This window comes from Crassostrea angulata, chromosome 10 (assembly GCF_025612915.1).
Source record: "Crassostrea angulata isolate pt1a10 chromosome 10, ASM2561291v2, whole genome shotgun sequence".
NCBI classification, from domain to species: Eukaryota; Metazoa; Mollusca; class Bivalvia; order Ostreida; family Ostreidae; genus Magallana; species Magallana angulata.
The window spans coordinates 43,671,633-43,696,477 of record NC_069120.1 but is presented as its reverse complement, the minus strand read 5'-3'; the positions used below and the strand labels follow the sequence as shown (position 1 = coordinate 43,696,477).

Here is a 24,845-nt window from a genome sequence, read left to right as displayed (position 1 = left end):
AGTATTAAGTTATATTCACATTTTTCAAGTGTTTTTGCCTGTGATAACACTACGTATCCATTTTGTACTATATAACCCATAACTTCAAATGACGCAAAATTGAGGCTCATTAGAAGTTCGGTACGTGTAATAAATTAGTCTGCACGGACTGGTGTGTTTAGGACCTACGGTATCCAAAAATAAGCATTCAGTGCTTAAAAAATTTGCAAAATGCTTTCTTTGGTTAATTTTTTATCTATGGCTATGCGGGCGATGACGGTAGCTAGCATTGAAGAAAAATTACGTATTTCCCGCTCATGGAAGAAGTGATATCTTAATCTGCAGTGCTGTTGGTACATGTACCTTCATAATACTCTCATGCTACACAGAAAATCAACGCTTATGACGAATATAGCAAAATAGTCATTATATTGTGAGGGATCAAGCATGTACAGATCTAGAGAGGGTGGTTGTCCGAACCCCACATGGAAAATTCAAACTAATTACATTCATTGAGTAAACTTATCGAAAATAGGCATCGGACACCCACAAACACACCCACCCACATTTATCCTTCGGACAAACACCAACATCCCCCCCCCCTTCAAAAAAAAAATCCGCACAAGTAACTACGTGCATATGATAATTAATCGCTATCTTGTCAAACTGCTCTATGAAAAATCTTTAAACAATAAAATGTTGAGTTATTTAGTGATTCATGCGGGATTTGAAGGTGGCGACATTGTAGAAAAATACATAACCCGTGTTAAGCTGTGTTACTGTTATGCTATTTTTTTTTCTAGATCTGCAATGATCGCCACCTTCATAACTCACATGAATTATCAAAGAAAGTATTTCATTGTTGAAATTTACATTTTTCTTTTATAAAATTAATAAATTGATCGTAAAGTAAAATTAACTAAATCACTAAAAATAAATATAAATAACTAAAAGAGGCCAAATCGTCTCTTATGGGTCGGAATTTGAGCCTGACATCATCATGATTATTCAGTGCAGTCAGTAAATTTTCTTAGGTCTTAGGGCGCTGTTGGTTTCGAACAATCGAAAAACGGGGCGTGTAGATTTCAGCCCTGTCAATTCCAACAGAGTTATGAATTACAATAAGTTTCCGTAAGAAATAGACGGAATCATACTCTATATATATATATATATATATATATATATATATATATATATATATATATATATATATATATATATATATATATATATATATATATATATATATATAGCTTACGAAAGATTATTTGTTGCCGTTAAAAGGTGTAACTGTTGTTCAAAAATTAAAATATTGTTACGAAGGTGATCAAATCCGCACTAAAACGCAAAAATTAAAAGTGAAAAAATTGTTTATGAATTCGAATAGATTGCGTGTTTACTCTATCAAAACAGTTCAGGAGAGTTGCACACTGCGTCATTAGTTGCATCTTATCAGTAAACATAAACAGCAAAAAAAAACCTGTTGTTTTGTAAATATTTAATGGTATTTTGGGTTATTTTAAAAGCCAAATTGGCTATAAACTGTTGACAATATAAGTACTTGTTTGCTCTGTTTGTTTCTCTAATGACAGAATTACTACGAAAAATCAAAAGAATTTTAGATTAATAAATTAAGGTAATATATTTAAGGAAAATAGTACAACTACCCGCCTAATATATTTATACACAAACAATGTTTTGATAACTAATATAAGTATATGCAAAAAAAAAATGTTTATAACAATAAGAGTTTTTAAATACCATATGCACCTATCATCATTGATGTAAGGTGTTTGTATTGTCATTTAATCAGTCAACTTCGACCTTTTACAAACAGAGATAAATTATCTCGGGTACGAGTTCAGTATTACATGTGATTGATGGAGATAGATACACGGTGATGGAGGTTTGTTGACAAATTAAACGATTTTGAGAATGATATTCCTTACAATGCGTGGCATATATATAAACCTTCCTTTTTTATGATATAGCTGACTGTATTTACCCTGTTCCTGTCGGGCGTAATTGTGACTTCCGCCGCTTCCTTCTGTGACACCACAGCGACCTCTACAGGTAAAACATTGTAGTAAATTCTGTAGGTACATGTGACCTCAATCTGTCTCAGTAGATGACTGTTCTTTTAATTGATATCCATTTTGTCATGCGGTTAAAATATTCATGTATATGTTAATGAATAATACGAAAGTATGATTACCATGGATTTATTAAGTACACATACACTACTCTTTTTAACCACGTAATTGAATAAACATGTATTAACTTGAAGCTAAAAAAGAAAGAGACAATAAGACATTATCAGTACTCACAGTATTATTTTTATATGAATGCAACGTCTTCCGAGAAAACGCGTACGAATAATAAAAAGAATTCGAAGCCCATATGATATTCCATCTATACTACTAGTATGCTTCTAATCAAAACATTTTTTGTCCGTCAACCTACATGTGTATGTGAGACATTAGTTAATCTTTTTTCCGCATTCTAACGCACTTCAGACTTTTTATATTTTCCGTTATCTACCAATATATCGAACATTTTCAGCCTCGCCTCAGGCTGCTCCCAAGCTACCTCAGATCCCGTCCGTATTCCAGACCCGCATCGAGCTCAACATCGTGGACAAGAACACGACTGTTGACGTGTTGCAGTACTTTGATTATGACGGGAATCGCGTGAGAATTGACACGCTCAAGGACGCCATCCAAGGAAGCATCATCTACAGTTTTGACACAGCGGAAATTTTTTACGTCACTAGTGAGTAACGTTATCAGAATTTGTTGATTCTGATTGGTTGAAATTAGAAATGGAGGTCGGAAACGGAAAATGTGGTGGCACCTTTGATGATAGGAATACTTAATTCAAAATTTCTTTTATAGTCTGTCCCAAGTTATTGCTTCCGCCACTTTTTGATGATTTTTAATAAAAATACACATACCTGTGAAAGAAGTACAGTTGAAATCGATGAAATGGAAAATATCCAAGATATTTTCATTGACAAATTGACCCTTTTCACTCATTAAAGTTTACAGATTTATAATGGGAAATGTTTACATCTTTTCTCCATTCGGAAGTACTCGGGATACCTTGTGCAATTTTTTAACGTTACCATACGGGCTTATTAATGGCTGATGCAATGCAAAATCTCCGTAGACTTTCTATTTTGGGATATGTATTGAAACCTGAAGCGGTAGAGGGGGCGTTTCAAAACAGATGATCTGGACATTTTTCATATTAGTGGATGAACGTAGATTTAGCACAATGGTATTTATTTATATCGAAATATCAAGCGAAAAGTGGTGGAAGCAAAAACTCGGGACAGAGTATAAACATTGTGCATTTCTTGTGATTATGATATAGTAAAGAGTAAAATGACTGTCACTGAACCCTCAAACAGTGTAAAATAGGTCATGAATATGTTATTATATAATCTACATTGGTAAATAGCCATAATATAAATATTTTCCCCTAATAAATACAATTGCAGTTTTTCCAAACGATTTATTTTCGATAATGCAAATCCTGTAGCTTTTGCCTAGTTCACACGTCAAGTTTATAAACCCCCTCAGTAGGTTTTCTTTTAGTTTGCATGTTTCAATGCAATTCTGTAATCAAATACCTCAACAAATCATTTTTTCTCATTTGTTTTATTAAAACCACCATTTCATAGTTGATATATTTACAAAGTTGCATAAAACCGATTAGTTACTTATTATTGAGTTAGGCTTGAATTACACTGATAACACAATTTGATTTTTGTACAGTGCACCTAGTAAGTTCGATAAGTACATTACATTCATGTAATAGTCATAATTCATTACGGGTTGAACTAGGACTAGTATTGCTGTATTTGTTGATGCATTTGACTTATGATGCCAATAATAAAAGTACCGTTGTAATTGGTTGGCTGATTGGTTGTTTAATTGCTGATCAAAAGACTAACTTTTGCTATAATTTTAATTGGAAGAAACGCCTCCAAAGTCAGAGGAGTGTTTTGACTTTCATATCCCTTTTGAATAAAAATGTGTTAATTTTCTTTGAAAAATCGGGAAACAAAGTTTAATTAAATCATGCAATCACTGCATGCTTTGCAGGACAATATTTTTTAAGAGAAATCACGTGTCGCTTGACTTTTTTTCAATAAGGATATAAGGGATGATGATATAAAAATACATGTGGTTATTCATCTCTGTGAGAGTTATCTCCCTCATTAGAGGGTCAATGTACCGTAAGTACATGTAGCATTGTTACTTATCATCCTATATCCATCCGAGACAAGCGGCAGAAAATGTGTCAAAAATTGTTATATCAACCCTTATATAAAGTAGATGAACTATTGACAAAGTTATGTCAGTATCTCTATGTGAAATCAAAAGTGTGGAGCTGGTTACAGTGTTAGTTGTCACTCGAATATACATGTATTTTATACTCGATAAAATGTCGGTGGTGCAGAAAATAATCACATGGACTTAACATTTACAGTAATTCTCATTCGTGAATAATTAAAAAAGATCATTCTAGCGGGGAAACCCATATACTAATTCATTTCACCCCTTAAATATTATAGTACCTCTCGTAAAACAGTTCTTCCACAAAATTTGCCTTTTTAGAACCATTTTAACAAGAGCTTGGACTTTGGGTAGTTGTGTCAAACACCAATGTGACGTAGACCTGTCTATTTCATTGTTAGCCACTTAGCGATGGCTTTTGAAATCAACAAGATTCGTCTGGCTTTTGATATAAGACTACGCGATTGATGCATATTTCGCTTGAAAAAACGTAATTTTTAACTGTTTTGACGCAATAAATAAATAGCTACGCCCTACTGAAAGTCCAAGGTCTTGTTAAAATGATTCTATGTTGTGAACTGTACTTGTCCAGTAAATGAAATGATTGACCACTGTATGTAGTAGTTGATTCTGATTTCAGATGGTTTCTGTAGCGTGGGCATGATTAATTCCTCAATGGCGATGTCTCTGTTCGGTGAAATGAAGGACGACGGTCGCTGGCATGTATTGGACAGCAGCTACGCACTCAAGTTTGGCAGTAGCTACAACGAAGTATGAAATATGGGGTTATATTAATTTTCATAATGAATTTTTTTTAACTAAACTGAATTTTTTTTATTTATTTCCTTGTTAAATAGTTCATTTAAACACGTTTCTGTAGAAATACTGTTAAAAATCGGAAGAACATAACAAATACCATTGATCGCATGTGTTCATTATATATTTTTAGACCTACATGGGACAAGATTCCATTAGAGGCATTTTTGTAAATCATTGGCGGTCATGCTACAAGTGGCCAGGAGGGAATCTCACTTATTCGATTGATTATTACTTTTCAGGTAATCTTATACATAAATCCTCCATGAAAGTAAAATTCAGATTGATTTTTTTTGTTTTGATTTTGTATTGTGTATGTTTGATGAAATTTATTTTATTTATAAGGTTTTTTTTTCTTATTTATGTATTTGTACTTTTGCTTATTTGACTTGATTGATATTGGCAGTGGACGGAGCTTGGAATACCTCCTCAAGCTTCGTCAGTGTGCCTGTCCGTGCTGAGGTGATGGGACCTGGTCGGGCTGGCCCCATTCATCACGTGTATGATTTCTTCAACTTCATGCCCTCACTTCCGGATGACGTCACGTCCGTTTTCGAGGTGTTAAAAGTTTAATTAAGTCTTTTTTTGCATTCGTATTGATTAAAAAACACAGGATGAATGACCATCTTTAAGTCCTCCTTAAAGATAGCTTAAAGGTGTTTAAAGGTAGCTTAAAGACGATCTTTAAGCCACCTTTAAGCTATATGTGTTGCTTAAAGGTGGCTTAAAGAAAGCGTAAAGATGGCTTAAAGGCAGCTTAAAGACTATCTTTAAGCCACCTTTAGGCCACCTTTAAGGACAACTTATAGGTCCTTAATGTCCAAACTTCTTTAAGCCACCTTTAAGCCACCTTTAAGCTACCTTTAAGCCACCTTTAAGCCATTAAAAAATTTTTAATTCAATATTATGCTTAATTTTCAACAAAATGTATTGTCATTATTTGACTTTATGAAAGAAAAGGTATTAAAACGGTTTTTGTTCTAGAAAGAAAAATGAAAAAAAAACACACAAAAAAACCGGCCACGGCGAGAATTGAACCCGGGACCCTTAGTTTACTAGCATCACCCCACTTCCTCTGCGCCACGGCAACTTACATATGTATGAGCGTTTTTATCTCCTATATATCAGTGGATATTGAATCACTGTATTGAATGTGTTTTCTTGAAAAGATTTTGACAAATCATTCAATTTGTAACAATCAATTATATCTAATTCATAAATTACATGCATGCATGTATTTAGAATGAAATACGGAACTTGGTCTTCAGTGAACAAAAATATATTATACCTAAATGGAAACCGTTAGGTTCACTATAGTAGGCTTTCTTAGTTAATAAATTTAAACCGAGTAGATATACGTTCATCTAATTTATAGCTATAAAAATGTAAGAAAGAAAATGAAATCATTTCTTTTATTAAATGCATTGATACTATTAGGGTATTTGTTCAATTTCCCGCAATTTCCCGGTTTTCATGATCGCGGCGCTGTTCCAATATGTTTAAATATTTACATGTAATTGTATGTACATGATTTTTAAACTATCAATTCTATAACAAACAAAATTACCAATTACCGGTGACGTATTTACTGCATGTGGCAATTGCAAATGACTTGTACATACAATTGTATGATGTGCCAGGCTGGGTATATTTGACATATTTACCCTTATACATATATTTAAATAATCAACCCCTATTTATGATCATCGGTACATTAATTAATTAGCCTCAAGATTTTACTCTTACATACATGTATCGTTAATTTGTAGACGTAACATCTTTGAAACCCAGAGCTAGGAAATAATACTTTGAAAATGAATTACAAATGTAAATTAACTTTTATTCACTAGACTTATCGTATACTCGTACATACTAAGATTTAACGCCTTTAGAAACCCTGACGTGCACCTGGGCACACGACACACCTGTTGTGTATATCTTGTATATTCTGTGTTAGTTCCAGGGGTTTTCCTAAGTTGGACAAACAATAGACTTTAATTAGATATACACAAACATGCACCTGGGCACACGACACAACTGTTGTGTATATCTTGTATATTCTGTGTTAGTTCCAGGGGTTTTCTTAAGTTGGACAAACAATAGACTCTAATTAGATATACACAAACGAACAAAACTATGTCTAGACAAACAAAGCAGTAATATCCTGCCCGATATAACAAAGGCAGTTGAGAGTCTTTTCATCTTTAACATGTATCTAGCAGATCTAGAGTTAGAAATAACGAAAATTGAAAAAAAAAATACAAACCTTAAACCGATTATCAAATTAAATCATGCATTTTTGGTTCATTATCTTTATTTTGTTTAATAACCGGATGAACTGAGAGAGAGAGAGAGAGAGAGAGAGAGAGAGAGAGAGAGAGAGAGAGAGAGAGAGAGAGATTTTTCACCGATTAATTTATAATAGGAAACAAACATACTTTAATTAGTTTTATGCACATATTAAGATACAGAGACTGCGCTCATCCCTACAATAATTTTGAAACCCCCCAAAAATTATAAAGAATTTTATAACGGCAATCTGTGTCCATCGGAGCGGTGCTGATGATAGCGATCTGTGTTTAATGGAGCGACGATTAAAACCGCCTGGAACACCCCCCCTTCCTTGGAAATTATATTATCACTCGGATGCCCCCCTCCCATCTCTATAAAAGAGCTTTTGCATTTAATATATGTTTTTATTGTTCAGCTTGATCATTATTGACTTAAAGGCCACTTAAAGACAGTGTAAAGAGAGCGTAAATGCCACTTAAAGATGCTTAAAGGTGGCTTAAAGGTAGCTTAAAGAAGTTTGGACATTAAGGACCTATAAGCACTTGCTTAAAGGTGACTTAAAGGCAGCTTAAAGGTTGTATAGCCTTTAAGCTCCTTTAAGTCACCTTTAAGCCACCTTTAAGGACTTGCTTAAAGATGGTTTTTCGCCCTGTGAAAGTTGTTAATAACTGATTAAAGTCATTGTTTAATTTTCTTATGATATATCAAGCTTCTACATGTTTTTATTTTTTTACTTTAGACCCCAAAAGGGGTTATTTGCCCTGGACGGATAAATACAGGCAGACTTCCCCAAATTCCATCACAGTTCTACTACAGAGTGGAAATCATCAGCGAAATCGTTAATTTTGTGACGACATATGATGTGAGCTAAATATTAGATTTCATATGAGAAATTCATTTTAAATTTATCTGTAAATAATCTTAATCATATGCATTTTTTTTTTTGGGGGGGGGGGTGGCCCGGGGGTTGTTAATCTTTGTCATACTAGGTCTTTTTCATTTTTAAAGAAGCATTGAATCATTATTTTTTGAAAGATATAGTCTCATAACTGCAGCGGTGTGTGCATACAAATTAAGTAACGCGCGCTAGCGCGTTATGAAAATTTGTATGCACACATCGCTGCAGTTATGAGACTATATCTTTCTAAAAATAATGATTTAATGCTTATATTTATATTTTCTTAACTTCTTGCCTTGTCTGCAAATGTGATTTATAGGTCAAAATTTCTGTTTTATCCCAAGGGTAAGTTCAAATTAATGGAAGAGCCACAGTTGACTGTAACAGCCGCAATCGTGAACTTTAATTCTCGCTTGTGGCGTTGCATTTTACAGCGTTCAACGTTTGTGACGTCATAATAAAACTCGTCATTTTAACCTTTGAGTACCTTCTGTGTGTTACGGTCTTATGACTGCAGTACCTTTTCACACACTTTACTTGCAAAAAATATTTTGAATGTAAATATAATAAAATGTTTGATTGCAATGTTAAGGTGTGGTATGACGAAAAATACAAACTGATCAGGACAGACTATCGACCGATGACGTCAGCTCCTCCAACATACAACACAAACCCTCTAACAGAAATCCAAGATTTCAATGGAGGTAGGCCGCTTAATTTTGAATATTTATACATTAACGGGTGATTAGCCTACAAGTATATCGATTTCTCTCATAATTAAAAGAAATTGCTAGCTTTAATTTAAAGCTTCATTTTAGGATTAGCTTGGGTCTGGTTTTTTCGTTTGGTTTGGGTTTTTTTTTCTGAAAACATTTGGCCACTTGGTAAAAGTTAACTTGTGTATGAAAACTTGTGTAGAAAAAATAAAGTGAAAATATTTTTCCAGTGATTATTAAAAATGGAAAATATCTAAGCTCTGGTTTTAAAAAAAGATGGCTATGTACAATAAGAAATGTTGGTGTTTTTCATATCGAGACAAGAATTCATTCATATTTTTGAATAAAACGAAATTTTAAAATTCAAGATTGTTGTCTATTTAAATGCTACCGACTGCAATGTTTATGCAGAGATGGGGTCTTTGTTCCATAAAACATCTGACAACAATAGATTTTAAGCATTAATTTTTTATCGTTAATTTTCCGTGAAGTTGTGGTTAGCCTTGTAGGATGCCACTTGGCTTTCTCCTAAAACGCTCACCAACTCTCACGAACGTATTTTGTATTTGATTTGTATTTCTAACTGTAAATTGCAATGTAAAAGTTCTTAAAATCCATATAATGAATTAGGGGGAAAGCTCAATTCTTTACACTTGATCAAGTTTACGCTGAATAAAAACTTCAAAACCAGTTAAAACGAAACAAAAGTTTGAACAAGTTGTGCTAAGTTGGTGAAATAACGGTACATGGTATCCCAATAAAAAGCAATTTTTGGAGTTCCGAGACAAAAAATGAATGGAATCTTTAATTTTAAACTTTTAATATAACATATCTCCGTAAATGGTACGACCGTTAATTACAGGTGTTCGCTACCTGAGTGACAACACCTATGGGAATTGCTCCGTTCTGTCCTTACCTAGCCAGTCTTTCGGGGCGGCAGAAAACATGACAGCTATGAAGACCAACGGATCATTCGTACTACACATCAAGAACCCGCTGCAGCTTTTCAAATTAGATTCCAATTTCACGTACGTTGGAAAAGTAAGTTAACAATAGATAGTCCTTTTCTAACAATACAAATAGTTTTGATATTCGTAAATAGGACCTACACGGCACCAGATATCTATTTTGATAATTATCTTTGCTGATTGTCATTTGAGGTTCACCTCTCTAAAAAAATCATGTATTATTTTGATAATACATGTTGGTTTTTTTTAAATGATTAAGTGGTGGTTATGAAAAAAATATAATTGCAGTAAACCCCATGGCGGCAAAATTAAACAGAATTACTCGCTAATTTGAAAACTTTGCAGGAGAATACTAATGAGAGCTTTCTGTCATAAAAATGTGGCGTTTTCCTTTAGGTTCTTGCAACCAAATGATATGTTCGTATTCTTTGCAGAGAAAATGTCGACAGATGTTGTGTGTTGTGTTCTCGGCCAAAAGACCATACTTAGTGGAAGGAATGGGAATGGCAAACGCGACCATCGAATTGTACTTTCTTGATGTATACAGTTACACTATTTCAACAATTTTACGCTATTTTAATCTTTGTAGTAAACGTATTCGAGGAGATGAAACTATATCTTTTTTGTAGTATTCTATCTTTTCTGAAGGCATTAATTTATTAACATGTTTTTTCTTCAAAGGATGCTTTCACTAATTACCCAAACAACGGACGGGCGGCTACCCGAGATGTCCCCGTTATGATGACCATCGATATTGATGATGTATGCAACATTTCTTTAGAATTTATAAATTCATGATGAGAGAGAGAGAGAGAGAGAGAGAGACGCCGACCGAAGATATCTCTGCAATAAATAAAATTTTAGATAAAAAGTTTTTTTAATGGGAGAAAAAACAAATAAATTAATGAACATGCACATTGTACAGGTATAAAAATATTTAACACACTACATGGATCAACAGCATGCTCAAATAATTTTAGGTAGACTTTCATCAAGCAATGAATTTCATGGACTTTGATGGCAATCACCCGGATCTCTCAGTTTTTGATGTCTCCTCTTGTTTTTCACAATCTGCAAAAGTTCACTTTAAAGTCCGGTTCCCAGGCATGTTGTAACAGGTTTTTTACCATACCCTTTCTTCCATATATATATGTTTTAATTTTATCGATTTATATTGCAAGTAAACAGAAAATGTAATGGAGAAATCAAAGCATAGATTTTGCATTTTTTGGGCGATTAATATGAAATAGCCTTTATTTTAAAATTCCCTTACACTTAAAATATTTGCGTCAAAGTTAAACACAGACTTCGCAACCGGGGGGGGGGGTTACTTTTTTGCAAAGTTATAAATAACCATAACCAAAAACCTTTTTTTTTGCCTTTTTGCTTGTTAAGATTTTTTTAATAAATGTACCCCCCTTCCAATTTGTTTCAATTAACACCCGCCAATACTGTTACCACATTCTCGTGTTATAGGAGTGCTGCAGCCCGCTCTGACGGACTCCTTTATCTACAATGCCAGACAGCAGCTGGGTGAGACAATGAAGGTCTCTCCGATCCGTATCCAGGACGTCCGCGTGGAGTATGACATGGCCGATGTTTATGTTTTGGCGTCACTTCTGGATAGAACCTCACCCACAGGTTACTTGTTTTGAATTGAACATACCTTTGTTGTACAACTAGGACTGTGCACCAGTTTAAGCACTCTTCCTTCGTGACCCTTGCATTACAATTTATATATTTTTTTAATGATTCTATTCTCGGCTTTTTTACATGTAAATCAAAAAGAAGTATACGAAAGCTAAATGCACTCTATTCAAAATGTATACTAGTATTTAACAAATGTCCAGTAAATAAGGTTGTTATTTTATTTATTTTTTTAACCTAGCCCAGTTTACATTTACACGAGGGCAAAAGTCCGAGTACACAGACGATTTCATTTTCAAGAGCATTATTGACCCAGTGATGTGCGCCAAGCTGTGCGTGGAGTTTGACAACTTTACCTGTAACAGCTTCGATTTTTGTCCCGGGGATCCGCAGGGATCCTGTAGACTCAGCAGACGACATATTTCGGAAGGTTCCACACACCTTGTGAAGGGGGGTGGATGTGACCACTTCTCAAGTATGACTGACTCAGCACAATTACCAAAACTAATGATATCTCATTCTCATTAATAACTCAATAGTCATAGACATACCGATATTGCAACAGCCTAATCCAAGATTTCAAGGAAATATCTAACAGAGTTAACGTTACCTGTCGCAGTTTAAGAAATGTATTATTTGCTTGTTCTGAATATCAATATGCATATGACTTGAAAAAAATGAAAAGAAGTAGTTTAAGATTATTTTGAGATCAATGACAAGTAATACGAAGAAAATACACAAGTTTAAGCGGAGAACTGTTCTTTTACATTTACATTTAGGTGACCGATTATAATGATGTGTTATACAATGCCACCATACTAAAACTTTCATCATGACGACCATTTTTGTAGGAACTGTAAATGGACCCGTTATGAAAGAAAAAGATATGAACGAAGCATACATGTTGCTGAAAAATGCGATCGTATCAAAGAACTTTTTAGTTCAGGTCATCATAGAAACAGTTCCTGTAAGTAACAATTATAGGAGTTATAGAAATGTTAAGGCTGTAATTGAATTGTATGATACATGTATACATAATATTTAATTTCATTAATAGCAACACTTTTCTATTTTTAGTTGAAGACATTTGTTGGTGTCGATTTAACCGTAACATATGGCAAGTCCTACTTACGCTCACAATTAAGCTATTAAAATTCTCCTTTCTTTCGACACTTTACATTTGAAACCGTTATCTCTTTTGCAACTATCACCGGAAAAAATATGGTGTTTCTATATATCCGGCGACAATAAGACTAAAATGCTCTAGATGTTAAAAAGCACTTTATTTGAACTTTAGGTCGGTATGGGTGATTTCTGGGAATCCAAAAACTACACCCGAACAATCCGAAACCTAATTCCTCTCTCCCGACAATGGTGTATAACACAATATAAATAAGAATTGAAAACAATAGAAATTAGCACTTAAGCACGAGTGACAAATGTCATAGAATAAAACTTCAATATGAGTGAGTCAATTAAATCAAAGGTGAGGGTAAGAGTTAATAAAATAATTAAGCAATTATAACTGAAGTGAATTATTGTCTTGTACAAAGGGAAAGGCATATTTATGAATAGATAACAGTTACTCAAATTTCACTCCATGATAATGGAAAGGCATATTTATGAATAGATAACAGTTACTCAAATTTCACTCCATGATACAACTATGAATACCTTTTTGTAAAAGATTCAAAGATAAACCTCCTTATAATCAGTATGACATAAGCAATTATCTTCAAATTGTTGGCATTAAATTGTTTTTGATCTTACAGGTTGGATACAGGCAGCCACTACCCCAGTTATCCAAAACTTCTTTTCCTATAGCCAGGAAATAGTTATACCCCAGTATGGTCAAATATTTGTGTCAAAGGTACGCAATAAGAAACATTCTACATCTGTATTCAACAGTATTTACAATTTTCAGTGTCTGTGTCTATGATAACACTACGAATCAATTTTGTATTTACAGTCCAATGAATTCAAATACATGTAATGTATTGTTGGGGCGCAAGCGTTGTTTGCATAATTAATGCTCTAACATTTAATTGTACAATTGGTGAACATTTAACTAATGTAATAAGGATTTATTCTTTGAATATTATGGCAATGTATGTAATGTATACGCCAATAAACTACTACTACTTTGAATATTATGGGTTGATAATTTCGGACGGGGCGTGATCAAATCTATCATAAAGCCCTTAGGGCTGTATTGCCCTGACCAAAATTATCACCTTATAATACGAAAAAAATGATTCCTTATTCAAAAACAAAGATATCTTGGTAGTTTAACTGTATGAATATTTATTTCATTTTGTTGAAGACTTGAGGTTAAGTTAACATTCTCAATTTGTTTTTAATAATTTCAGGTATGGTACAGTAAAGACTACAAGCTAGTGAGATATGATTTTCATAACACCAAACCTACATCGCCGTACTACTCTACCAATCCGATGACTATCATACACGACTTTAACACAGGTAAATGACACTGATAGTCAAAGGTACAGTATCATTAGATTTGGAACATATTCTCATTGGTCTGTATATCTTTCTCTGCCTGTCACTCTTTTTATTTGACTTTGCCAAACAACTTTAAAACTAGTCACTATATAGACTTCAAGTTTGGTTTGTTGAAAATCATAGCCAAAAGTCAATGTCACTTTAGGGTTAAGAGCGAACTTGAAGGTCTTTGAAATGTCTGTTTAACTGAATCCGCAAAGTGGGTGTGTATGGTGTTCCGATGGGACCACTTCGACCTTCGCACTTTCGCCTTTAGGTCGAAGATGCGAGAGTGCGAAGTTGCGAAGGCGAAAGTGCGAGAGTGCGACGGCGAAGGAGCGAAAGTGCGAAGATGCGACGGCGAAGCGCGAAGATGCGAAGGCGAAGGTGCGAAGGCGAAGGAGCGAGACTACTATCGCTCCCTCGCCTTCGCAACTTCGCACTCTCGCCTTCGCACTTTCGCACTTTCGCCTTCGCCTTTTTTGATAGCATTCAGAAAGTCTCGGTCTATTACATAGAATTTGATGCAGGCACCGTACTCGCAAAGGTTTTCCGATTAATCCATGATATCATTGGTACGCATGCGCTAAGCCATTGTGCTTACTATGAATGTTTATAAATATTTTAATGTGTATATGTGACATTTATGTTTACCAGTGCTGGCTATGCCTAATCGTTATATATACTCCATATAAAATGTAAGGTCCGCCATAATGTATACATATGCACTTCCAGACTCCTGTCACTTACCAGCTGTCTGTTTACCGTAGATCAAACACATGCAGTAACATTCTAATTTCATTATGCGACACTCCTTGCTGGTGTATGGATCTAGAGGTGGAGAGGGGGTCCCCCCCCCCCCCCCCCGGAAAATTCAATACTAATAACTTCACACATGCAGTAAAGGTAGAGAGAAGGTCCGGATCTCATCCCCCCGGAAAATTTAATTTTATTAATTATATATAATAAAATCTCCAAAATATGTCTCGGAACCCTCCCCCACTCCCGACAAATATAATTATTTATCCACCCCACCCCCTAGAAATAGTTATGGATCTGCGCAGGCTGTTGAAAATAAATTCTAAAAAGTCCATCGTCTGCCTCAGATGTCCTTTTATACAGCTAAAATTGTCTTTAAACGATAGAGAGCTCCATAATTATAAAAAGGCGAAGGCGAAAGTGCGAAGATGCGAAGGCGAGAATGCGAAGTTGCGAAGGCGAGAGTGCGATCGATATTAGTATCGCTTCTTCGCCGTCGCAACTTCGCACTCTCGCCGTCGCAACTTCGCGCTTCGCCGTCGCATCTTCGCACTTTCGCTCCTTCGCCGTCGCACTCTCGCACTTTAGCCGTCGCAACTTCGCACTCTCGTACCTCGACCTAAAGGCGAAAGTGCGAAGGTCGAAGTGGCCCCATCGGAACACCATAGGTGTGTGCATATCCCACAAACACAGGACTAAATTAGAGCGTTTTATAATAATCATCCTGAAGCCGACAGTTGCCTTCAATGATTTGTATATGCATGATACGATGTTCTTTTTAAAACTTAGGAATTCAGTATGCATTGGACAGGTTGTATGAGAACTGTACAATCGCCGCTATAAAAGCAGGAGCCTTTGACAGCACTTTGGATTTTTCCGAATTAATCAAAGACGGATCCTATGTAGTAGCACTAAAAAACCCTATGGATATATTTCATTTAACACCACAGATGCGATTCATTGGACAGGTCTGATTTCAAAAGTTTTTTACATAAATAACACGTTACCTAAATGTTTTATATTCTCTCTCTCTCTCTCTCTCTCTCTCTCTCTCTCTCTCTCTCTCTCTGAATATTTATTTTTACTTTTAGAGAACAGTTAGAGACTTTTTGACAAATGTATACGAAACAGTAATGAAAAATTTCACCATGCCTGGTTTAAACGGAAGCTTTACAGCAATAATTGAATATTATTTCATCGTGGTAAGTCTTACACTAAACAAATATTCGTGTTCAGAGATTTTACAAACAGATATTCGTGTTCATAGATTTTACTATGTAATTTATCTCAGAGGTAGAATGTATTATGTAGTTAATACATTCTATTTACTATAGAATGGCTGGGTTGAAAGCGCCAGTAGTGACACTGGTGGAACACAACAGTTTCTTGTGAAAACTGACATTATCATTGTTGAGGTAAGACAAATATCTCCAAATGGATTTAAATTTCTTTTTTTTTTAAGCACTGAATCAATTATCATTTTTCAAAACTTTGCCCTTGCAGAAAGCATTGGTCATTACAACAAATTACTTTGATTTTGAGTACTACGAACCCGACCTATCTCTGTTTGATGTAAAGAAATGTTTCACGTCTACAGACCAGCATACTTTTCAAGTAACCTTCCCAGGTACATATCTTCTTAATATAAATCTCATTACATTCATCTTTTGGTAAAATGGCATTGTATGACATTAAATTACCGTAAATGATTTACTTTCCAACTTTATATCACCAGGAAAGTTTCACCCCTATCTGGATATCTACCAAAAAGTGTTTCAACTAGAGACTCTAGAAATGATGTCTAAAGCTACGGGTGCATCAATATTGCGCTTCCAAGAACTTTCACTCAATTACGACCCTTATAATGTGTACATCTCAGCAACCATTTTAGGGAGACCCCCATTTTTAAGTATGAATTAATTTCGTCAGAATTTGATACCAAATGTAATTTTAAAAAGTGCATTATTTTATAATATACTAGTAACGTTGTTATTCTTTTATTTGCTAAGCGGAATTTACCAAACTTTCAATACTTATGAAAAATCTCGGAAGCGATGCTGTCTATTCAAACCTGAAATCTGCGGAGGACTGCGCCAATGCATGTTTATCCACCAATAAGTTTCCCTGTAACAGCTTTGATTTCTGTCCGGACTCTAGCAAGTGTTATCTAAGCAGTCGGCACATATCAACGGGAAAACAACCATCAACCAACACGTCCTGTCTACATTACACCAGTGGGTGCAGTTACTACTAGTATATTAGTATGCCTATGCTTACTATGCACCTTAAATTGTTATACAAAATATTCAATATATTTTTCATCGGTTTAATGACGAAAATATGTAAAGTATGGATACATGTATCGAATGTAAATCTATCGTACTGAAATCGCTGTGCTGAGATCACAGGTTTTGAATCACGTTAGTCTGACAATGTAAACTTCCGTTTGTTGATAATTTTGAAGCTCTATTTTACCAGAAACTGTCAATGCATCGGTATCACCTGCTCCAACCATGCTTGTTGCCTACAACAACTTAAAGAACGCGGTGTATTCTGGGCTGTTCAAGGTAGAAATCAAAACCAGCAATTTTACGGTAAGGGATTTTTCTAATATGCTATAATTTTTTGCAAATGTTCATGTTATATGAGTATTTGTTCATATTGGACAAAGATATAATAAAACCTCTGTTTATTTAAGATTGATTGATTCTATTTCAGAAGCTTTACACAGCATCCACAATAAAAGACACGATACCAAGACCCAGTGACGCCGTTCAAGGAGGTGGGACCATCCTTAATCAATCAATGAATCAACCTACTGTAACAAAAATAATACTTTAAAATATCTCATTGGTTGTCGTTCACTTCTTGCCTCTATTTGATAGGACAGATGATGAAGCATTTCGCGGTGTTCAAACAGAACTGTATCATGGCGCGGAGCGATCTGTCCATTAGCGGTGTAGCGGTGGATGATTGCGCCACGGAGTGTCTGATGGAGGAACTATTTGACTGCCAGTCCTTTGTGTACTGTCCAGGAGAGGGTCTATGTCTCCTCAATCGTCTCCACCCAGACCTTAACCAAACTCTCGTACAACCACACAAGTTCTGCAACCTTTATATAAGTATGCCTTTAATTTTGCCAAATGTGAAATCATTTGAAGTCGAGGGGGGAGGGTGTCAATTTTTGTTATCCGTCAGATTTTTTCACGGTCAGTGAAGAATGCTGTACCTTTAATTTTTGTTGATTTACAACTTATAAATAACAAGTTTCGTTATTTCTTGAGATTGAAAATCGTCAATAAAGGGAAGTAATGAAACCTACAAAAACTCAGCAACCAGGAATAAATTAATATTGATTTAATTTCAATTTTCAGCGTTCGCGTCATTAATAATTCAAAAACATTATTTAATGACCAACAATAAGATTATGAAAACTTTCCACACTCCAAAGAGTTTGTCTTTGTTTGCAACTTTGCACATCATTTCAAGGTGTGTATTGTTTTTATATAGGACAATATTTGGATCACTACAATGCCAGACCAGGGGTGACATTTCCAGGAAATGCTGACAATATCATTCTAGCTGTGCAAACTCCGAACATTTGCGCTAAACAGTGTACCGTGACGGATAACTGTAAATCGTTTGACTACTGCGCCGATACCAAGACTTGTAGATTAAAGAATACACATGAACTGGACGCGCCCTCTGCAGTGTTCCAAGCCGCCCCAGACTGCAACCACTACTCACGTACGTATATTTAATCTTTTAAGCTTTTTTAAAATCATTTCTGGGGGGGGGGGTCATATATGCTTTACCACAGATGTATTTTTTTTATATAATACCAAATTCAATATCAAGTTTTCTTAAGTACATGTGTCTTTAATACATTAGATAATTGCCGTTGTGTCGACTTTTAGTAATATATACACTTTATATGCATTCAATGTAAATTTGGAATAAAGCCCTATAGTAGGTAATGATATATCGACTTGTATTCCGATAGCTTCTTCAAACGTAACAGATGTCGATATGACACCAACCAACGGTCCTTTCTACCAGTTTAGGACTTTTCCTTATTATATGAAAATTCATATCATTTTGTTGGGTTTTAGCAATTCAAGTTGAGATAATTCAAATTATCAAGAAAATAATGATATTTTTGGGTGTTTGTAGTGTGAAACTTTAATCATTTTTAATAAGAAAAGTCCTATTTTGGTAGAAAGGACCGTTGGTTGGTGTCATATATCGACATCTGTGATAATTTGAATTATCTTAACTTGAATTACTAAAACCCAACAAAACGATATGAATTTTCAATGACATTGAGCTGCTCCTCGCGTTCATGAATCCCAATGCAGGTGGCAGAACAAATTAACATTCTTTGGGGGATTATTGCAGGTTTTCTCTTGTTTGCTAACGGTTGTATTTTTTATGGGGTTGGTTTGTATTCTTGTATTATATTTTCATTTTTTTTTCGCTTCTGCAATATATTATCTTCTGTCGACAGGAAAATATATTGATGACTTCAAATTTGTGCAAGGGAAAGAAATGCACTTTGGGAAAGTCTTGGAATTCGATGGAGTGTCTGTGGACCAATGCGCTAAACTCTGTACAGAGGAGGAGAGTGTCAACTGCCAAACGTTCGCTTACTGTGGGAACTATACAAAATGCAAATTGATGAGTTCTACCCCAAAACACCTGGGACCCGGTTATATCACCTCTAGTGACTTTTGTAACCTATACATTAGTAAGTTAAAATTTAATTGAATTATTTATGACGATGTAAAAACGGTTTATCATGATACTACTCATCGTCGGATACCCACGGGTGATCGTGTCTTTTACTTATCATGTAAAAGACGCGATCACCCGTGGGTATCCGACGATGGATACTACTATATACATATATTTTACAGCAACTCGGCTCGGTTTTTAGTTTTTAACAAATACCTTTAGTTAATAGATATTCTATTTTAATAGTAAAAAAAATGAAAATGAAATACAACAGTACGAGTTCATCTGTCAGCATAGTGAAAATGAGATTGATTGATTTTTCTGTAGGAGTTTACAATCCATCATCACCAGTCCCTGGGAACAGCTCCACCGTTATCTACAAACAAACATCCCAGCAGTCCCCCAAAGCAGATCTAGGTAACACTGATCAGTTTAGTTTATTCACTATTCATTTTTAATGTATGTCAAATATGTACCTGTACTTGGCAGCAATTTAATTAAATCATGATATTTAAGTATTGAATCCTTATTTTTTGAAAGATATAGTCTCATAACTGCAACGGTGTGTGCATACAAATTGAATAACGCGCGTTAGCGCGTTATGAAAATTTGTTTGCACACACCGTTGCAGTTATGAGACTATATCTTTCAAAAAATAAGGATTTAATGCTTATATTTACATTTTTTTACCTTCTTGTCTTGTACGCAAATGTGAATTATACCTCAAAATTACTGTACTATCCTATGGGTAAGTTTAAATTAATGGAAGAGCCACTGTAACAGCCACGAGCGTGATCTTTGATTTTCGCTTGTGACGTTGTATTTATCAGCGTTCAACGTTTGTGACGTCACAATTAAAACTCGTCATTAAACCTTTTAGTACCATGTCTGTGTTATAGTGCTATATCTGCAGTAGCTTTACATGCAAAATATACGTGGAATGTAAATATTGATGTATAACATTTTTTTATTCAATTTAAATTTTATTAGAATTAATGATAAAACTTTTGTGTTTTCTCAAATATACGGATTAGTTTGTGGTGGTACTGAAACTCTATCGTAAGAACCTTTATATGACGAATGTTATACTTTAAGAAAGAAGAGTATTTCGACCTATAGTTTTAAAAGTATAACGTGGTAAGAACTTGATGACATCGTAATCACTAAGAATTAAAATGTAAAAATTCATTGTTGACAGGACTTCTGTTGGGAACATCTTTTGGAGGACTAATTCTTGGCCTCGTTTTCGGAGGGGGCGTGGTTTATTTCTTTCGGAAGTACAAAAGGAAAGACGATCACATGACTATGAACATCTTAGAAAACGAATCTAATTAAATTCCCAAAATCTCACGTTTCTTGAAATTGGAAATCAATCTGAATGCAAGATTCAAGTGAATTGAAACAATTTTATTCAGAGAAGTACGATTGCTGCATTTCAGTTCTCACATATAGTGCAATATAGTGACCCTTGGCGTTCAGGATTTTTACGTTTGTATCATTACATGTACTTGCATTGACAAACAGGTTTAATTGTATAGGTGCTATTAGTTTTGAATTTATGATTGCTATGTTTCTTATTACTATCTTTCAAACGATTTGTTGATTTTCATGTATATATATTAACATTGAATTAAATCATTCCACAATCTAAATCCCCTGTGTGTGATCTAAATTTTAATAACATAAATGATAAATAGCATTGAGGTAATGTACAAAGTATTAAAACAGTGGTTCAACTTACGTTTAAATGATTTCGCTCACTCGAACGCAGAGAATCAAAATGAAACTATATTATAAAGTAAACGTTTGTAAGATGTTTTGAAAAAACCTACATTTCCATCGCGTGTCCAGTTTATTTAGAAGCTGTACATAGCTTTGATATGAGAAGAAACATTGACTAGTGCTTCAATCCTTTTATATTCGAGATTTTTTACTCAATTTCAAGAAAAATATGTTGGTATATAAGTTGTATATCAGATAAGGAAACCTTTGCCTCTGTGTTTCTTTGAACAGTTTTGATTATTCTTAAATTTAACTTTGGTTAACTTTTAAATAATGCATCAATTGATGACCTGAAAATAGCTTGCCTGTGAGATTTGACCCGTACAGACGTGACTAAGTAGAATAAACGGTAGGTTCTACACGTAAACAATCAGATGTGTTACAAACGTGTTTGCCCAACGCTTTGCTACAGATCGTTTAATGTACCGTATATCTGGTAATGTTCGTGATGATCTATTGAATATGCAGAAATTATATCTTGTATCATTTTCTATAAGAAACTTTTTCAGTCGCAAAAAATGACAAACACAAATTAAAAATGTTTCAGATTTTCCCCATTTTCGCAAAATTTGTGACACGCGAAATAAAACGGATACACGCGTATCATATACATGATTAAAAATGCAGCATTAAAAAAACACCAGGTTAATGAGATGAAACTTAAAAATGTGCATTGTTTCATTAATTTTATTTATTTCACATTTTATTATGCATAACATTTATAAGACTAGTAAAAATATTTTCAAAATTTTCAAATAAATGATAAGGGAAACATTGTACAAATAATTCAATGTACATGAGTGAAAAATGAATATCTGAATGAAATGAATCTATTATAAGTTTATTTGGCAATTATCATTTTTGCTTCATTTGTTCGACAATAGCATGCGGCAGAATTCCTATATCACTGGACTCCATCCTGAAATGTCACCGACTCTGTGTATCGTTTATAGAGTGTTTTAACATTAAGAGGTTTCGTCAACGTAAGAAAACACCACAGAATCGACAATTTTCCACATGAGGCTGTAAACGACTTTGGGAACTCGGAGTCAAGGGTCTTCCTTGAATTATTTAGCATTTCATGCTGGTGATGAACTGATCGTCTCTTCAGTGTACATTGTACATTCCCAATGAATCAGTAAAAATATGAGTAAGTTGAAATGGTGGACATTTAAGTTCATCCTCTTCATAACGCATATTTTGCAGTGATAGAACCCGTACAAAAAACACATGAACGTTCTGTTTTTATCCATGCACGTGCCACTCGATGCGTGGATATAGTTTGGAAGGAACGGTGAAAAATCCAACAACAGTAAAATCACCGACAAATGCAATCACTGGACATGTACCAGTAATTCTCTATGGAAGTAGGACAAGGGCCAGTGTCCTTGTGTTAGTCGGTGAATGATCAATGAGATTTCGATTGATACTCTTTGACCATGTTCGCCATTTCACTCATAGCTTCAAAGATTCCTTCCCCCGTTGTTGCGCACGCAGCCTGGATGTACCATTTCCGCGACGTAAGTTTACGCAAAGTCATCAAATCCGCAACTTCTGAGGGTTTTAGTGCATCTGCAATTACAAAATTAAAAAGAAAATAACAATCGGAATTCCTGTAAATGTTTCTCAACGTGTATGCCCGGTATATTTTCGAATCGCTTTCCAATCAATATGGTGTATAAGAGAGTGTTGTGTTTTTTTAACTTATATTTTTAATAAGTAATTATGTGTATACTTACTTGGTAAATCTTGTTTGTTGGCAATCACTACCACGGGAACTTCCCTCATTTCGTCACTGTCCAGAATCCCAAACAGCTCCTCACGTGATTCGGCGATTCGTTCCCTATCACTGCTGTCCACCACGTATATTAGTCCTATAAATAGAAACATGATATCAAACTTTTATATAACTCCAACACATAAATCTTTATTTACATATATACTTTTATAAAGCAAAGAGACATTATCCATATCAAAAAGATAATCATTTGTTTTTAAGAACAATGAACAGTACCTGTGCCTCTAGTGAAAATACAATGTATATGTACGTGTAAATATTTGATTTTAATATCTTCATTATATTAAGTCACTGTACCTTCAGTATTCTGATAGTAGAAGCGCCAAAGAGGTCTGATTTTGTCTTGTCCGCCGACGTCCCACACCGTAAAGGACACGCCTTTTACCGGCTCCACCGTCTCTACGTTAAACCCAATGGTCGGAATGGTGTGCACGTTTTCATTTAGTTTCACTTTATATAAAATCGATGTTTTCCCTTCAAAAGAATAAGTCATATGTGTTTATTACAATGTAAATGTAAGACACGGTGACTATTTTAATATTCAATAGATTGAAAATATTAAGATTAAGAAATTATTTTTCAGTTTTATGACGGGATCAAATACGGACAGAGATGATTAATTCAAATAAAGAACAAACGCCTGATTTTGCTTAAACTAAAATCAAAATCAGGGAATTCCTATAAATGTACACAATATATTATATCTATAATATCACACTTACCCGCAGCATCTAAGCCCAGCATAAGGATTCTAGCTGGTGTCTCGGAACTAAAAGACTCAAATACAGAGTATAGTCTAGACAGAAGTAAACCCATTTTCCTGTAATTTTAAAATTATTTTTACCTAGGCCTGTCTTATATGATCAGTAAATGTATAAGAATGATTAAATGACCCACTGCAATTCTTTATATACCTATATCGACACAGGTTATTTTTAACGCGTTAAATGCCATGTGCTGGCTACCTCCAACGTGTCTGTATATGACGAAACTACATCCATGTATGTACATACAAACAGAGCGCGAGAGATTCCGAATGCACTTGATCGAAGATTACTATATACATGTACGTATACAAACATAAATACTTAATGCTTTTTATTTTTTTTTTCAATTTATATAACCATGATTTAAAAATAAAAGCCTTAAGCTTTTCATCATTTCTACCGACAATTTCTTTTCTGAAAGGATATTTTTTTTTAAACTATAGCGTGGAATATTACAAACATGGTTTTTTCGTTAGATTTATAAATTCCAAATATAATACCACATGTTTAATTGGTAGTCAAGGGTTCCGGCGTTTGGTTTAACTCTTATGGTACATTATAATTATAGGCCATGTTATCACTTGACAAACAATAATACATCTATCATAGTTTTCATTTATATTGGTGAAAAAGTACATAAATTTTATACCTAAGAGATATATATGTATGTACACATACATGTTCACATCCCGAGTTTTTCGTTTATATCAAATTCACCGCAAAATCATTATATATACATATATCTGCATAGATATGCTCACACCAGAAGACATACGTATACAGTGACATCATTTAAAAAAAAAATCATAACTTTCTGATCAGAAAGTTTTACAAATGAGCTTGTATTTTCCTGCACTGAATGTTCAAGTGATCTTGAAAAAAA

The 24,845-nt window shown here is 34.5% G+C and overlaps 2 protein-coding genes across 2 annotated transcripts; one reads left to right on the top strand and one right to left on the bottom strand.

Moving 5' to 3' along the window:
* Positions 1-1,828: 1,828 nt before the first annotated feature.
* On the top strand, positions 1,829-21,261 carry LOC128167839 (uncharacterized). The gene is made up of 31 exons (XM_052833768.1): positions 1,829-1,885; positions 1,971-2,052; positions 2,542-2,751; positions 4,924-5,054; positions 5,233-5,341; positions 5,506-5,657; positions 8,131-8,253; positions 8,882-8,993; positions 9,868-10,046; positions 10,408-10,512; positions 10,655-10,735; positions 10,954-11,077; positions 11,450-11,614; positions 11,862-12,095; positions 12,472-12,587; positions 12,698-12,737; positions 13,393-13,490; positions 13,990-14,101; positions 15,671-15,849; positions 15,973-16,083; positions 16,216-16,296; positions 16,385-16,508; positions 16,617-16,790; positions 16,891-17,115; positions 17,360-17,475; positions 17,600-17,663; positions 17,767-18,003; positions 18,392-18,628; positions 19,389-19,628; positions 19,943-20,032; positions 20,814-21,261. The coding sequence occupies exons 1-31, from the start codon at positions 1,880-1,882 to the stop codon at positions 20,948-20,950; spliced, it is 4,194 nt and encodes a 1,397-aa protein (XP_052689728.1). The 5' UTR covers positions 1,829-1,879; the 3' UTR covers positions 20,951-21,261.
* An 802-nt stretch (positions 21,262-22,063) lies between these two features.
* LOC128166621 (uncharacterized) lies at positions 22,064-24,138 on the bottom strand. Its single transcript, XM_052831909.1, has 4 exons — positions 23,918-24,138; positions 23,493-23,669; positions 23,137-23,271; positions 22,064-22,969 (listed from the first exon to the last, which is right to left on the bottom strand). The coding sequence occupies exons 1-4, from the start codon at positions 24,009-24,011 to the stop codon at positions 22,806-22,808; spliced, it is 570 nt and encodes a 189-aa protein (XP_052687869.1). The 5' UTR covers positions 24,012-24,138; the 3' UTR covers positions 22,064-22,805.
* Positions 24,139-24,845: the final 707 nt, after the last annotated feature.